Source organism: Macaca mulatta, chromosome 14 (genome assembly GCF_049350105.2).
Source record: "Macaca mulatta isolate MMU2019108-1 chromosome 14, T2T-MMU8v2.0, whole genome shotgun sequence".
Lineage (NCBI taxonomy): Eukaryota > Metazoa > Chordata > Mammalia > Primates > Cercopithecidae > Macaca > Macaca mulatta.
Window position 1 is genome coordinate 45,521,672 of NC_133419.1, and position 17,439 is coordinate 45,539,110.

Here is a 17,439-nt window from a genome sequence, read left to right on the forward strand (position 1 = left end):
CTGGGATAATAGCTCCAGCAATGACAAAGGTCTCTTGATGACCAAGGGAGGCCCTAATCCATCACAGAAATGATCTTGCAGAAGTTTACGCTCTACGGGCCCTCCATAGAATATGAGTTGAATAACACAGTGAACCCAACATATTTGCTGTCAGATTAACACCCAGATCAGGAAATGTAGGACGAGTCATTCCTTCCCAGCCTTCTTTTCCTTTTCTCTAAGCAAAAATTTTGAAATGGAAATCAATACAAATGATATTACTTCTCGGAAGTCCTCCCAGAGTCTTCCTGGCTACGTTCATCTTTTTCTTCAAAACTTTGAGCATCTCTCTATTATAGAACATGTGAGCGTCATTCCTCCCTAAGACTGTGAGTCCCTGGGAAGCAGAGTCTGAGTCTCAATTCTGCCTGCCACGACAATCGGTCCAGTGCCGGACAGATAGTAAGTGCTCTATAAATGATGATGAAATGAACAAATGAAGAAAGTAACCTGAAACAGGCCACCCCAACCGTATTTATGTCTGCGTGACCTGGACGACTGAATTAATTTCATCTAGGCTAACCTGCAATTTTATGTCAGAATCCTGGTTAATAGCAGGACATGGGCAACTTTTCCATGGTTACATCTCCTAATCACTAGCTCAGATAAATAACTTGGTTTGCCAACCATAAAGTGACATGTTTATAGAGATTCTAAATCAATGGCCCCAAAGTTGCTCAGACATGACATAGTGCTGAAGGTTATAAAACTCTGTCTCGAGCTATGTCTGGCTCTTTTCTTCTGCTCATGACAAGGAGTGAACAAAGAGGAAGGGAGTGACACGGAACGAAGACCAGAGGAGGAAACCCACCAGAAAGAACAGATGGCGCTCCCATCAGATGAGGCGCAATAGCCAGTGCCAACTAAAGAATTCATTCACACCTCACAGTGGTTTGGTGATGGAGGACCTCAGACTCACAGAGGGGAAACTGAGGCTGGAGAAGTATCTTGAGAGTAGAAAGTTTGATCTCAAACTCAAGTGCTTTTTGTACTATGTTAAGGCAACTGGTTGTCAAAGCAGTGTCAGTAAACAAGGCCAATTTTTATCAAATGGTCTTGTTATTTCAGCTTCTTAAAATAATTTGCCTCATTTCAAAAGAACGAAAGTATTTTTTGCCGAAGACAGTGATAAAAGTGCTATCAAGTATGTAGAGAAAGTAGCCCTCTCATATCTTGTTGATGGGAATATAAATAGGTATAATCTTTTGGGAGCAAAATTTGGAAGTATTAAGGAAACTATACAACGTGCATACCCTTTGTTACAGCAATTCCACTGAAATGGTTATGTACATGTAAAAAAAAATACAAGGATATTAATTTCAGTACTATTTTAAACATCAAAAAATTGGAAACAACATAAATGAAAGTGATTAAACAATATTGTGGTAAATCCATACAATGGAAAATTATGTGACTATTAGGAACAAAGAATGACCTATATGCATAGATGAGAAAGGCTGTCCATGTACTTGGCGATTTCACTTAAAAGATTTTGAAAGTAATATCAATGTGTGTATGGGTACAGAGCTTCTGAAGAACAATTATTTATAAAGCACTTTAGAATACTATTTGGAAAATAACAAACACTAAGAAAATTTCATCTATCAAAATGTGATCATACATGCATAAAAATATGGAATAATATAAACAAAGGGATAAACGGTGGCTAATCTAGGAGGTGGGGCTATGTAGGGTTGTCTTTTAAGACATTTCTGTGTTATTTGAATATTTTCCCATTATTTTTGTAATGAAAATAAAGATGTGCTTTCTGTAAAATGAAGAAAACCATATTATTCAGAAGAGAGTATCTTCTATATGCACATAAGTCAGTCTGGGAATACCAAATGTTTCAAATTCGTAAGAGGGACCAAATACTTTAGAAATGTACTAGATCCCAGGCAGTGTTAATTCATTCAAAGGATGTGAGAGGAAAGGAAGATAAAACAGGTAATATCACAAATATTTTAAAAGACAGCTATTTCTTTGTCCCTGAAAATCTGTGATTCTGGTCTGGAGCCCTAGGGCCACTTGGAGTCAGCAGAAGTGAGTAGTCTTCCTGTGTCCTGACCATCTCTGGACACTGACTTTTCACTGGCAAATCTGCTCACATGTACCACAGGTCAGGCACAGATGTGGCTCATTGCTGCTTGCAGGAGAGAGAAAAGGAAATCAAAGGCAAATCTAACCATGATGGCAATGATGATACAACAAACAACTTGCAGGTTTTCCTAAAGGCTCTGCAGACTTTCCTTCAAACCTCACAGGCAAAATCTGACATCAGTCTTTGGGAAAACTAGTAGGTTATGTTGCTGTCTGGGAATATTTTTGTTTTTTACACATCAACTGTGTACTTGGCCACCACCTTATGGAACAAGTGAATGAATTTCATGTGAGTCTCTAGGCCTTTTCTAGCTAAGAAGTATTATATATTATCTCTTTTCTTCAGCTTCACATCTCAGTGGGTTGTTCTGTGTAACCAGAACTAAATTCAGTGATGATGGCAGGAGGGGGCATGATTTTAAGATAAATCCTTTAGGATTTCCCTACAAAGTATAAAGTGCTCTATGGGTTTTGAAAAGTTGCCTGTTACAATTTTTAATTCCTCTTAATATTTTTAAAAAATTGGGACTAAATGTTGAAATATTTTTGTCACTTATTGACAGAATAATGAATTTCTAATTGAAGTTACTGATGTCATTAGAGCAATTCTTCAGAGTGAAATTCTTAGGTCAATGGGGTCACACATTAAAGTCTATGAATTGCAGGCTATGACATGGATGACCCTTGGGGACATTATGCTAAGTGAAATATGCCCATTATTTATATTATTCCATATTTTTATGCATATACTATCATATTTTGAAGATAAAATTTTCTCAGTGTTTATTATTTTCCAAGCAGTATTCTAAAGTGCTTTATAAGTAATTATTTAATTCTTCAGAAGCTGTGTCCCGTACACAAAAAGAAAAATGCTGTGTGATTTCATTTGCATGAGATATCTAGAGTTCTCACTCATAGAAACAGAAAGTGGTTGCCAGGGGCTGCTGGTGGGAGGTGGTGATGGAGAGTTATTGTTTAACGGGTACTGAGTTTCAATTTTGCAAGATGAAAAGGTTCCAGGGATTGGCTGTACCACAATGTGAATATACTTAACATTATTGATTAAAATGGTTAAGAGGGTTAATTTTATGTTATAGGTATTTTGCCATTACTGTCTGAAAAAGTAGTCTATGAATCGGCTCACCTGAGAGTGCAATGCCAGAACCCGAGCCAGTCAGGGTCTGACTCACTTACAGGAAGGATGAAGGAACAGGGGTGATGGGATTACAGCATGGAGTTTACCTCACCTGAAAACAGTCCACGCCTCAGCTACACAGCACCCACCACAACAAACTGTGGTTCATCTGTTCACAAGAGTATCCCTCCCCGAGGCGGAACTTCTTAAGGTGAAGGACAAGAGGTGACCTCGCCCAGGTACCTGTTGTGTCTTATCCAGGTAGTTATTTCACTCTGCATGTGGGCTGGCTACCTCAGGAGCTGCAATCAACAGGTCAGGTTCAAGGGAGAACACAGAAACCAAGGAAAAAGGTGAAGGAAATGCAGCAGTTTCTGAAAGTAAACTTCCACGGCCTTTTTACCTCAGGATGGTTGAAAAAGTTAGTATAAAAAAAAAACCTGGGACAGCCCAGGGTAGGGGAGAGAATAAATGCACCCTGCTACAGACTGGGACCACCATCAGTTGTTTTTATCATTGTGAATCCTCACAGGAGTTTTCCAGTGTCACAGCTCACATAACACTCTCACATGTACCACCCCACCTTATCCTCATAACAGACCTCCCCAAGGACAGGACGAAGCCAGAGTTTGAATCCAGGAGTGGAACCTGGATACAATTCCAGTGCTTAGTTACCAGTGAGGGCAAGTTACTTAATCTCTATTAACCTCATTCTCTCTGCCTGTAAAATTGAGTTAACAGTATTTACTTCACAGAACATTTATAAAGATCAGGTACCATACTGAAAATCAGGCCAGGCACAGTGGCTCACACCTGCAATCTCAGCACTTTGGCAGGCCAAGGCGGGCAGATCACTTGAGGTCAGGAGTTAGAGACCAGTCTGGCCAACATGGTGAAACCCTATCTCTACTAAAAATACAAATATTAGCAGGGCGTGGTGTTGCACACTTGTAATCCCAGCCACTTGGGAGGCTGAGCTAACACTGTGCCATTGCACCCCAGCCTGATTGACAAAGTGAGACTCCATCTCAAAAAAAAAAAAAAGAAAAGAAAAAGAAAATCAAAGTTCCCAGCATATAATATGCACTTCATAAATAAATATGATGGCCAGGCACAGTGGCTCATGCCTGTAATCCCAACACATTGGGAGGCAGAGACGGGCAGATTACCTGAGGTCGGGAGTTCGAGACCATCCTGACCAACATGGTGAAACCCCATCTCTACTAAAAAGACAAACTTAGCCGGGCGTGGTGGCACATGCCTGTAATCCCAGCTACTAGGGAGGCTGAGGCAGGTGAATTGCTTGAACCCGGGAGGTGGAGGTTGTGGTGAGCCGAGATCACACCACTGCACTCCAGCCTGGGCAACAAGAGCAAAACTCCATCTCTAAATAAATAAATATGACTTCCCTTTCTTTCATCTGACACTAAAGTCTTTCCCTGGGGCACTGCCTCTACTAGAATTTGCACCATGGTCCTTTAAGGGGCCTCGTTCTCAGGCTGCTCAGAGCAGATGTGGGAGCCTTTGCCCAGGGCAGGGGCAGGTCAGTTGCCGTCCTAGCATTGGTGGGCACACGCGTAGGCGGCTGTAGAACACAGTATCCTTCTACACCTGTCCCATCCACTAGGAACTTTTACCTTTATTTTCTCAATTTTTTGAACTTGGGTCTCACATCCATCTTTCAGACTCTTTTATGATAGCTTCTTCCCAAAGGAGCATGGGGCAAGGGCAGATTGGCCCCCGAGGAGAGGCCCAGCACAGGCTTTTCCTAACACCTTCCCAACTTTCTCCTCATGTGCCGGCCAACCAGCCCTCAACTGGCAAAGCTTCAAGCATTTGCTTCCCAATTCCAGGGAAAGCACAGTATTAATCATGGTTCTGAAACCGAAGTGCCTGGGTTCAAATCCAACTCCATCTCTCACTATCTCTGATAGGACTTCAGCAAGTACTTAACCTTTCTTTGCTTTAGTTTCATCTTTTGTAAAATAGGGATAAAATAAGACACATGGTAGGTACTCATAAAGTAGCTTTTACACATCAATGTAAAAACACAAACCTTTCTATTACATACATATACATACATACATAAATATATACATATATAAATGCATTGTGAAAGTTCTAGATGGATATATATAGAATGGTATATATTTGTACTCTAAGGAAAATAGACAGGAGAACTTTTATCTGATACTTGTACCATTTTACAAGCATATATTATTTTTGTAATCTAAGCACACTTAAAAAACACACGGGTATGGTGAAGAAAAGGAAAGTGGGAGAGAAGAGGGGAAAGAAGGGGGAAAGGAGAGAGAGAAGAAGAGTAAAAATGGTTGCTTGAGGCAGAAACTAAGGGCTGGATGACAAAGTTTTGATGGGTTAAGACATCCTGTTGATAGCGTTAGTGCCATTTGCAGAGTTCCCAGTGCCTTGGCTGGAAAATCTTTTTCCATACACATCTGTCAGCCCTCTTTACATTTCCTTCATATGTGGGGAGGAAAAGATATAGTGATTAGCAAACACCTGGGAGAACTCAGTTCCACTGAATCAAGTGACGTTGAGTTAGAGGAGAAGATGGCGGCGGTTCCCAGCTCATTCACAGTAGGAGGGCTGCCCATGCTCCTGGGGCACTTTAGGGAGTGAAGGGCAGCTTTCCTGGACCTCAGGGAAATCAAGAAACACCATCCAGACAGCCCTAAGAATCTTCTACACCACCAGGTAGGAAATGCTTCCAGGAGACCTGGACATATTTCCTAAAGATGTCTAGTCTAGACTACTTTGCCTAGAAGGAATGAAGGAAGGCTCTACCTCTTTTTGAACAATCTTTGAATAATCTACCTCAGTTTCTCCAATGTCTCAAGAGATAGAGGCTGAAACAAGCAAAGGTTTGTTTTACTACCTTCTGGGCAGGACCCCCACGGGACTATTCACTATTTTTCTCCATCCTAAAAACTCAGTACTGTGTATAGTAAAAAAAAAATCCATATCCTTTTATGGCAAAAGTTACATCATCACAACTCCTAGAGCAATGCTGTCCACTCCTTATATGTAGCCAAGATCTTCAATGAGCCAATCCACATTCCTGACTTTTTCAAAGGGTAAAAACCTCTTGTTCCTAACTCCCCTCACATTATTTCTGATGGATAAAAAAGCTTATCATAGTTCACAAAATGCATGCTCCAAGAAGCTTATATTTCTGAAAAATTACTTAATATATAAAACATATTCCATGAAAATGTATTTTCAAATTCCAAATGCTATATCGCTTCTATCCATAGCCAAGTGTTTATGGGGCCCCACCCAAACAAAGATAGCAAATTATTTTTGCTAGTGACTATAATAATATTTCCCCCACTTTATTAATACCTCTGGCTAAAAAGTTCCTGCCTGCCAAATATGTCCTTGTAACCCATTTTCACCACAAATGCAACCCCTCCCCACGATCCAACCTAATTCACCCAAAGGAACTAGGTAGACGTGCTCTGAAGGAAAATGCCAAAAAGGCTCCTCAAGAAGGTGACTCACCTTTCTCGTGGCTGCTTGGCGGTGGGGGCGGAGAGGTGACTGGTTTGGATTTATCATAGTTGTTAAAGCTCTGGCTGCGTCGGTTGTTAGCAGTAGTTGACCCTCCACGTGTTTTGGCCTCGCTGCCTGCAGCGGATACCCTCGCGGTAGGACCTGGAAGTCTAAAATGCAAAAGCAACAGGATTATGCATTCAGTCTCAGGAGGGTAACAGTGTGTGGGAACAAGGAACTGCAACCATGCAGGAGGTAAAATAAACTATCCAAGACATTGTGTGGAGGTTTACCAGTCACAGAATTTGGTGGAACCATTACAAACATGTAGGCAAGTAATGATCCCAGCAAAGTCCAATGGCAAAACGTGAAGTTTTCCTTTGAGCAGAGAGAAAAATTTTGATGAAGAAATATGTTTGTGGATTAAAAATACAAAGTTCAACATGGCAAAACCCCATCTCTGCTAAAAATGCAAAAATTATTCAGGCATGGTGGTGGGCACCTGTAATCCCAACTACTTGGGAAGCTGAGGCAGAAGAATTGCTTGAACCTGGGAGGCGGAGTTTGCAGTGAGCTAAGATTGTGCCACTGCACTCCAGCCTGGGTGACAGAGTGAGACCCTGACTCAAAACAAAACAAAAAACCAAACAAACAAACAAAAACAAAGTTCACTTTTTATCCCCCCTCTGAGATAAGCATTTTCACTTTTTAATAGGGTCAAGTCAGTCATTTCTATCAAACATGGAACATAAAGGCCTCAGAGGATTCTAAACTGATAACCTTGGTGTGCATCTCTTCTGATAGGTATAAAATTGTTTGCCATAATCTGGGGTTGTAAGTATCAAGAAAAGGACAATTTATAATGGTGAGAAGGTGAATTACTACTACTCAGAACCCAACATATTTGCAATAAAAACTTAAGGTTGGTTGGAAACACTTGCCCACAAATACATTTCCCTTCAACGCCTGACGACCTGTCTCCACAGGCATTATTTTGAGGCTGAAGTACAACTTATCTGCACGGTAGATGGAAAACATCACACATTTTTCCTGTAAAACTGGTAGGAATTTGTTAGCCTAAAGACAAACACACAACATTCTCCCTTTAAATAAAACACCTCATTTTGGGTGGCTTGGGAAATAAAGTCACCATCCATAATGTGTCTAAAGATATTATGGCCCATTCACCAAAGAGTTAATGGTAAGACTCCTCAAATCAGAATTTTGGTCCAGGGAATTACTAAGCAGGCTGTTTCCAATAATTAAAGTTGAAAGATGAATAAATGATGAAATGTTTAGTTATATCTTTCAGCTGAAATCCACTTAGCTGTGTTTAAAAGCCACTGGAACCTCAACTGACTAGCATTAGATCTAGTGATAAGTCTGAATTTTCAAGCCATAAACTTTCAGCCTTCTCTTTCCATGCAAATCTGTAAGCACCAAAGAAGTCTACAGTCTGGAAGCATTTTAGATATAAGCAGGCAATCACTTTAAACTTTTTCTTGTTGGCTGGGCAAGAAAGATGGTTGTAGAGTAAACAGAGAACATGAGCTGGTGTGAGGGGACTGTAAAATTTATATAGTTAAAAAGAAGCTGGCCCAATTCCCTGACTGGGAGCTGGGAGAGAAAGAAGGGGGTTAGCTCTTCCCCCAACATGTTGCAGTGAGAATTACTTCCCACTGCACTGCAAGGATTTGTCCCTTAGTTAATTTACCCCATCTTGTTTGGAGAGGACATTCACTCCACAAAGACAGACACAGAATGGAGTACAAAATACTAGCAGTGTCAGTGCCTGTGTTTGGGGACCAGATGTGGCTAGCATATCTGGCATAGGAGGTCCAGCAGGGGGATCTTAGTACCTCTTGGTTCTGCTTCCAATGCAAACAATGTTCTGCAAGTCCTTCAAGTCAGTGCTATCTGATTACTCACATCCAATAGAAGAGCTTCTGCAGGTGAAGATCTGGACCTCCCTTGGGCTGGACTTTTTAAACCAGACATAGGCTTCGGGAATCATTATGCCCACAGATAGGCCTAGGAAAGGATTATGGACTTGTTCCAAGATGATGTCACAGCAATGGTATTAAGTGGTGTAGGGGAATGCAAGTCACAGTATTCTACCAAAGTGTGGAATTTGCAAAGGGCAGGGAAGCAAAAAGCAATGAAGAGGGGAAAGATGCATTCCTTTCAGAGTTGCTGGAGAGCCCCCACTGTGCTGACCCTAGGCTGAACCACAGCAGATTTTTAGGACAGGATAGAGGGAAGCAATCAAAGCATAGGATGGGAAAGATACAACCTTGAATCAGGTAGACAGTCTGGTCCTCTGTGAGGCACCATGGTGTAATGGATAGAATACAGGTTTTTCCATACACAAGACCCTGGAGCAGTCTCATAACTTCTCTGAGATTCATATTCCTTACCTGTAACTTTGGAATAATGATGAATAATGATTTACAGTTATACCCAATGGTTAACAAGTATACTATTGGGTACAGCTGTAAATCTGAAATGGCTTAATGTCTGGCCACCGTATGGTAGTTTCCTTTCTCTTCTTCTCCACTGAACACAGGTTCATGAAGGGACTGGACATTGGCATAAAAGAAACATGCTATGGCACAAGAAATAATTGGATAAATCAAGAAGAAAACAGATGACTCTAGGTTAAAGTATCAGAGAGAACTGGACAAAAATCAATATACAAGAGTCCGAGATGAACATTTTCAAAGAGGCAAGATAGGCTTTGGCAGGCAGGGCTCGTCATTTCCCTAGGAACATTCCAGAAGAGAAACTACTCAATCCAAATATCTGTGGCTGACTGAGATCTTACACTTGGGGTATCTGTGGGCTCCACTCTCTGGAATGAAACATCCCCGGTTTTGGACTAAGACAGTTCTGGGTTTCCCTTGGGTTGTCATGGTGAGATTCTTTTCACTGAGTCAGTGGCTAGCTGCTCTTTTGATGGGAGCAGCACATCGTTCAAATGGCTGCAGCATTGTGCCAAGCCTTCTGGAACATGGAGAAGGAGTTCTTGAGGACTACGAGGACAGCTGACAGGGTAAAGGGAGAATGGCTTGCATATAGCCATCAAAAGCCACCACAAAGCTCAAGCCAGCTCCTGTCCACCCCTGACCACTATCGCCTCCACACCTTAGACAGGACGGCTCCCTGAACTTGATCAAATCAGAAAACTGGATGGAGATCATGTACTTTTTCCCACCATTCAGAGAGAATCTATGTTAACTCTGTAGTTGAACACTTAGGTTCTGTTGTAAATGGGCTCAGATCGTTGCTTGCTCCAAAGTAAGCCCCCTCGGTCTGACATTTTCAACAATATTTGGTTCACAAACAAAGGCCGTAATGACTGTGTGGCAGGTGGGAAGAAAGAAAAAAAAGCTAAGCCTGGACTCACCCAGGAGGGAACCAAAACATCTCTTGGGATGATGAGCCCATCCACAAACTGAACTAATTCAGACTGAACTTACAAGTACTGGAGTTCAAGGGCAGGATTTCAAAGCCAAAGGTGACCACGAGAACCTGAGATACCCGAGCAAACCTGGGAGGCCACTGGACTTTCTACAAACTGAAAGAGGCAGAGCTAGAATGCTCAATCTTACCGAGATCTCAAAGGGCTTGTCGACCCCAGCTGACATCTAGATTACACATGTATTGATAAAATACATGACGTTCAGAAGGTATTCAGAGAAGGAAATGAAAATCTCGGAGGTTGGTGAGATGATCAGGAAAGCTAGTGCATAGAAGACCCCAGAGCAAGTCCAGCATGCTGAATGGGAGATGGGAAAGCAGGGGGCAGAGCATGCCACTCCAAGGGAAAGCCTGTAGAAAGTACAGGGGAAAGAAAGCGCTGGTGTGTGCTGGGACTTGGGGGACAGAGTGGGAGGAAATGAGGCTAGAGAAGCAAGCAGGGCAGGGCAGGGAAGACCTTGTATGCTATACTATGGAGTTTGGACTTTGTCCTGCCCTCCAGGGGTATGGTGTTAATTAAGAAGGCTAAGAGCACAGGTAGAGTTGAAAAGCAGAATATCTTCTTGTTTACCAGTGGCGCAGACCTGAGGCCTCTGGGTAACATTTTGAAATTCATTATTGTTAACATCCTTGTGTATCATGGGAATGTCTATCAACCTCCAGTCTGGAAGCATCTGCCATCTGGAGCATTAGAATACCTGTTTGCTGAAGAGCTAGGTCTTGGCGCCTGTGGAACAGCTGCAGGTATCACAACAGATGCTGCCTGCTGCCTCACTGAGGCAGTGTGGCAAGAGGGGAGCGTGGCAGGTCAATCTTGTGTCCCCTACAGGACAAGAAAGTCCCAATAGCTCCTTCTCAAGAGGAACGTGACCTCTCCTAATCACTGTATGTCCAAACACAGTTACAAATAACAGAGAACACAGACGGGTTCTTTGAAACATATACATGTTGGGTTTTTAAAATATTAAGCTTAAGGGAAGTGGTGTAAGAGGTAGGGGAACAATCCTGCTGTTGTTAGAGCCATGGTCAATTTCTCCAACGTGTGCAGAGCCAATTAAGCAGGGCAGTAAAACTGTCATTCCCAGCACATAACCTATGAGTGCATCCCGGCTCCTCTGCTCCACGTGATGTACGTGCTGATGGCAAAAAGCAGTTCTTCCCCTCAAAACCACTTCAAAGGCTGGAGGCAGAGGATGGCCCCTCCCAGGAAGGATGGCAGCTTGTGTGCACATGCCGGGGTTTGGGGAGCGGGGGGGCGCGGTCATAATCAGAGATGCTTTTTGCCAGGCGAGATGATTAAATACTAAATCTCTCTCATTTCCATGGCATCTGCTTTTCAGTCCAGCAGCTGGGCAGAGAGGACCAAACTGCTAACCCCACTGCCTCTTTTCCACAAGATAGTTGCACACAGATCAATTCTGCGGGACTTTCTAGAGGCATTCTGGTTGCCTTCCCTGGCCCAGATGAACCCAACACTGCCAAACTTGAACTGATTATATGTCAGGAACAAGGGATGACTTTATTAATTTATAATTATTAATAAAATGACTTTATTTAAGCCTCATAATGCTGTGAGCAAGGCAAGACTACCCCATTTGGCCAATAAGGAAATCTAGGCTCATAGAGATCAAATCGTTTGCCCAGGTAACACCATCAGCAAGTGGTAAGGATGGGCCTTCGCTTAGGTTTAACCGCACCTCATAGCCACTATGTTCCTCTGCCTCCTGCAGGTAAAATAAGTCTCCCTGGTCTCACCAGGGAGGCCGGGGGGCGGGGGGCAATAAGAGTGGTCAAAGGCAGAAGTCCATGGAGAGCTTTCACCCTCATATCGATTCCCTCCATATGCCCCTTCCCCACATCCAGATTCAAAGGTGAGGCTTCCCATTCTTCTCAATACCCCTGGTGCCCATCAAAGTGTGGGGCTCTGGCAGGTGTTCCATCAATGCTTGGTCTCCAACAAAAGACCTGTTTCCAGAGCTCCAGGGGAGGTGGCCTACTCTGCCAGAAGGAGTAGGACTGCTTCTTTTGGCAACCAAACTTTACTGCTGCACTTCGTGGTGCTTGATCAGCTAAAATTCTTCACAGGATCCTGCGTAAGGCTGGGGGTGGGGAAAGGGGAGTATGGAGAAGGCAAGGAAGAACCTCTGAACGCTTCATTTGAAACAAAGAAGCATCCCTTCGTTGGCCTCAGCAGAGACGAAAACATATCTCAAAGAAACTCTAAGTGGGGGATATGACACTAAGGGAAAGTCAGATCTTGGCTTAGGGTAAACCCAGAAGCACTGTGCCCAGCCCAGCCTCAGGACAGGGTTGACACGCCCTCATCTTCCAGTGCTTCCTCTCTTCCCACTGCCTCCTTCCATCTGGGACTGATAACAAATCATTCACGGGATGGGCATGTGCTTCCAATTAGATATTTCCCCAGCTAGCTCCTGTTTTCTTTATCTTGCAGGAGTGAGCATATCGTGGGAACAGGCACTAAATTTCAGGTTTCTTCCCAGCTCATCACTCCCCTTTCCTTTCCTATGTATGTGCATTTGTGTGACATTCAAATTAACTGGGAAAGGACCAGTTTGCCAGAGCAGTGGGTGTCCGCTCTGACTTGGGCCTGGTGTTGTCAGGGAAAGCAGCTACTTTCTGCATGGCTACCAGAAGCGGTGACAAACTTAGGTTCCCTACTGTCGCCTCCACTGAGTCTAGGTAACACGCTGACTTGCTCTATGGAGAAGCACAGTGTCATGCGGTTTCTCCCTCGCCAGCCAGGGAGAGCCTGACCTGGTTGTCCCCAAGTGTAAGCACTTTAGAAAACCAAACTCTAGGCTCGGCAGCTCAGCAGCTCACACCTGTAATCCCAGTGCCCTGGGAGGCCAAGGCGGTAGGATTGCTTGAGCCCGTTAGTTGGAGACCAGCCTGGGTAACACTGAGAGACCCCACCTCCCACCCATACAAAAAAAAAAAAAGTAGCTAGGTGTGGAGGCATGTGCCTATAGTCCTAGCTATGTGGGAGGATTGCTTGAGCCCAGGAAGTCAAGGCTGCAGCGAGCCATGATAGCGCCACTGCACTCCAGCCTGGGCAACAGAGTGAGTGAGACCCTGTCTTAAAAAAAAAAAAAAAAAAAAGCAAACTCTGGCTAAGGAAAGGCACCTAGAGGCTAATATACTGGGACAGCAAGTGAGCAGTTATTCAGTATGTATTTGTGAGAAATGAAGACAGACATGAGTATGGATTTCCCTTTCCCCTTAAATAAGAATTCAATGAAAAATAAATACCAGTCAGCTGGGTGCAGTGGCTCACGCCTGTAATCCCAGCACTTTGGGAGGCCGAGGTGGGTAGATCATGAGGTCAGGAGATCAAGACCATCCTGGCTAACATGGTGAAACCCCGTCTCTACTAAAAACACAAAAAATTAGCCGGGTGTGGTGGTGGGCCCCTATAGTCCCAGCTACTCCGGAGGCTGAGGCAGAAGAATGGCATGAACCCGGGAGGCGGGGCTTGCAGTGAGCCGAAATTGCACCACTGCTCTCCAGCCTGGGTGACAGAGCAAGACTCCATCTCAAATAAATAAATAAACAAACAAACAAACAAATAAATAAATACCAGTCATAATAAGGAGGAGATTCTACCCCAGCAGCAATTTCTGTTAGGATGCCACAAGTACAGTGTGAGAGAAAAAGCCAAGAGTAGTGGTTGAAACACAAGATTTTAAAAAGCAGCCTCAACAACCACAGAGATACCAGAATTGAAGCGGGGGCGGGAGAGGCGGGGGAAGAGAGTGTAGCACTGTGGTTATAGTGAGAGTTCTGAGTTAGACCACTTGTGTTCAAATCCTGGTTCGTCCATTTTTTATGTGTGTGGCCTTGGGCATGATGACCTAACTTTCTAAATTTTAGTTTCCTCATCTGTGAAATGGGGATAATAATATGACCTACCTCATGAAGCGTGGCATGAGGATGATATAAGATGACGCATTTGAACTACTGCATTCAATAAATGTTAGCTGTTGATAACTTTAAAATAACAGTAGAAGCAATGATGCAACGTGATGTAACTGGCTTTTCCCATACCACAGGATGGGTCCTTCTAGGAGGCAGCAGACAGGTTAAAGTCTGAATTAAGAGAACTAGCTCATGAGCAAGGATATTTTTTATTTTCAGGGAACTGAGGTGGTCTCCATGGCACCTAAGAGCATCCAGAAACAAAAATGAGACATAGCTGCCTTGCTGTTTTGTCTCCTCTGCCCAATATGGATTCATGCTCAGGTCTTTATAACTCAAGAGAAAACCAAACCCACATTAGTAATTTTAACAACACCACAAAGCACAACACACATAAATGAGATGCAGGTGAGGTGGGATTAGGGCCAGGACAAAGCAGGGAGCAAACTCATCATAAAACCACTATAAAAACTATGTAGAAACTCACCTTTACCTAAATCAGAATGGATTCTGATGACAAAGCAGTCAAAGCCAAAAGTCAAGAAAATGTGAAACGTCATGTACGCCTCAATCTCACTTGCACTCTGTCACTCCCCCCGCACACACTTGCAACAATCCCATGGCCACTTTCAAAGCTCTGCACCATGGGACCATTAGCCAAAGCACGTTTAGTTTTCTTGAACTGCAAACATGAAACGGGGAGAGGACCAAAGGGAAACTCAGCCAGAGCAGAGGGAACAATGGAACAGTGGGTTGGGATTAAACCATGCTTTGCAGGACACAGAGAAAGTCTAACCTAGAGATCTTTTTCTGACCCAGAGTGAAGCGGATGATTTTGCTTTGAGATGAGTCCTTGGATGATGCACTGCATGATAGGAAAGAAAAAAGTAGAAGAGCTGAGTGAGGAGAGAGAAGATACATTAGACACACAAATCCAAAGAGTCTTCTAACAATGGGGATGTTGCTTTCTTTCCCCCTGCTCACTGTTTTCTATGACACGCAGCTTTATTTCTAGGTCTCACTTTACTGATTTGATAGATTTCCAATGTGAAGAAACTGCTGTTAAGATTATCTAAGAATGCTTGTGTGTATGCATCCATGTGTGTGTTTCTTTAAACATCAAATGTCTTTCTTAAGGCCTTATTCTCAAAATACGGGGTCCTTGACAAGTAAACCAACTTTATGCCTTTCTAAAGTATTGAGATGTTTCTATTTCACATGCTTGTTCTACTGGGGTGATTTTCAGATGAATGTCCTCAGGATCCCATAAAGGTGACCCAAAACAAGGGCATAGATGTTTGCAAATCTATACCCAGATGTTGCTGATCTTGGAAATTTTTGCTTTTAATGCTATAGAAATGACCGTTTAATGCTTGTCAAACTCACTAAATTGTTTTTCTTGTACTACAAATTGGTAGACATGAAGAATTTTAGTTAGGCTTTATAAAAGAAAAAGTTAAACTTATTTACTGCTTTGTGAAATAAATATTTATCTTTCTTGCATCCATACATCCTCTACCACATTCATAAAAGGATCTGAGGTAAGAAATAATTTACTGGTTTTACTAGTCTTAGGCAGTGAAGAGACAGAGGAGAATGGAGAAAAATATAAAGTCATTTTCTGGGTTATTCCTTAACAACTGAATACTGATTATCTGTGTAGACACAGATGGGGAAAAAAAGCAACTCCTGGAGACTATGCTCCTCTCCTGGACTCTAGACTGGGTGGAATTTCACAGGCTGAAATGTGGATTAAGTTATTGGCCACCATGTCAGTTGTGAGATGAGCTAAGGTGAGGAGGCAAAGTGAGCCTCTCTGAGGCTGTTATGGAGGATTTGCTTTGATTCCTTCATGCCAGTGGAGCAAACAAATTCTCAGATTTTCTTTGCCAACTTCCATAGCTTCTTTACTAGCAAACTTCACGGAAAGTTGTCCAAGCTTTAGTATTTGCTACCCCCGAGGGGTGCTGAAACTAGGTAGCTTCAAAATTGTTTTTAGGCAGAGTTCTAACGGAAAAAACAAAACAAACCTGGCATGTGGGGGGTTTGCATCAACATTTGACATTCATAATCAAGGGTCCAAACCACTACCCTTGGAATTTTGGTTATCAAATACAGAATTTGGAGACTGAGACACTGATGTAATTTTATCATTCTTAAATTTATAGCCAGAGTGTTAGCATGGGATAGCATATCCCTAGACCTTGAGAACAAGATTATCCTTTGGAAATAAAATTAGAAAGTATCAGGATATAGTGAATAAAACCAGCCTTCTGGCTGGGCGTGGTGGCTCACGCCTGTAATCCCAGCACTTTGGGAGGCCGAGATGGGCAGATCACGAGCTCAGGAGATCGAGACCATCCTGGTTAACATGGTGAAACCCCATTTCTACTAAAAATACAAAAAAATTAGCTGGGCATGGTGGCAGGTGCCTGTAGTCCCAGCTACTCGGGAGGCTGAGGCAGGAGAATGGTGGGAACCCGGGAGGTGGAGCTTGCAGTGAGCTGAGATCCGGCCACTGCACTCCAGCCTGGGCGGCAGAGCGAGACTCCGTCTCAAAAAAAAAAAAAAAAAAAAAAAAAAACCAGCCTTCTGCAGAAGTAAACCAACCTTGGCAAGATGAAGGGGTAAGAACATACAGCAACTCCAAAGCCCAGTCCATGTCACCACTGTAGGTGGTGGGCCATTATGTCAGGACACTTTGTAGCTGGAATAAATGAATGTAAAAACCTGACTCGAGTAAGTTTGGCTCTTCTTTAGGTAAAGCACTCGTTAGTAGTAGGATGTCTTGGCGTACTAGGAGATGGGTGCTCTGACTGGAATATCTGGTTATTTTAAGAAAACAAATGCCTACCATGGAAATGGATGCCTCCAGCTAGCAAAGCTCAGTGGCATAAACCAGTATTTCCCAATGCATGTTCCTTGGAACCCTATGCAGTGAGATGCTCTATAAAATAAGAAGAGTGCTGTGGCCAAGTTTGTAGAATGCTCCTTTCTGTGTCACCGCCTGTCTGAACATTTATAATGCATACCTGCTCTCCCCGGCTTCCTCATCTCAAAGAATAATACCACCACTTACTTTACTTAACTTTTCAAACCAGGAATCTAGGCTTTATCTGTGATTCCTCTCTTTCCGTCACTCCAGAGAGTTAATCTGTTTGCATGCCTCTTGGTTCAACTGCCTAAGGATTCAGAATTGGTCCATCTCCATTTCTGCTTGTATTACCTTGACC

At 43.0% G+C, this 17,439-nt stretch overlaps 1 protein-coding gene across 7 annotated transcripts in view; it reads right to left on the bottom strand.

Annotated features, from left to right (window-relative positions):
* NAV2 (neuron navigator 2) overlaps positions 1 to 17,439 on the bottom strand; it is a 409,147-nt gene that overhangs the window by 224,245 nt on the left and 167,463 nt on the right. For all 7 annotated transcript variants that reach the window (XM_077964833.1, XM_077964832.1, XM_002799608.4 and 4 more), the window contains one exon: positions 6,800 to 6,960. In XM_077964833.1, the coding sequence (XP_077820959.1) occupies positions 6,800 to 6,960 (161 nt within the window). The remainder of the gene's footprint in view (positions 1 to 6,799; positions 6,961 to 17,439) is intronic.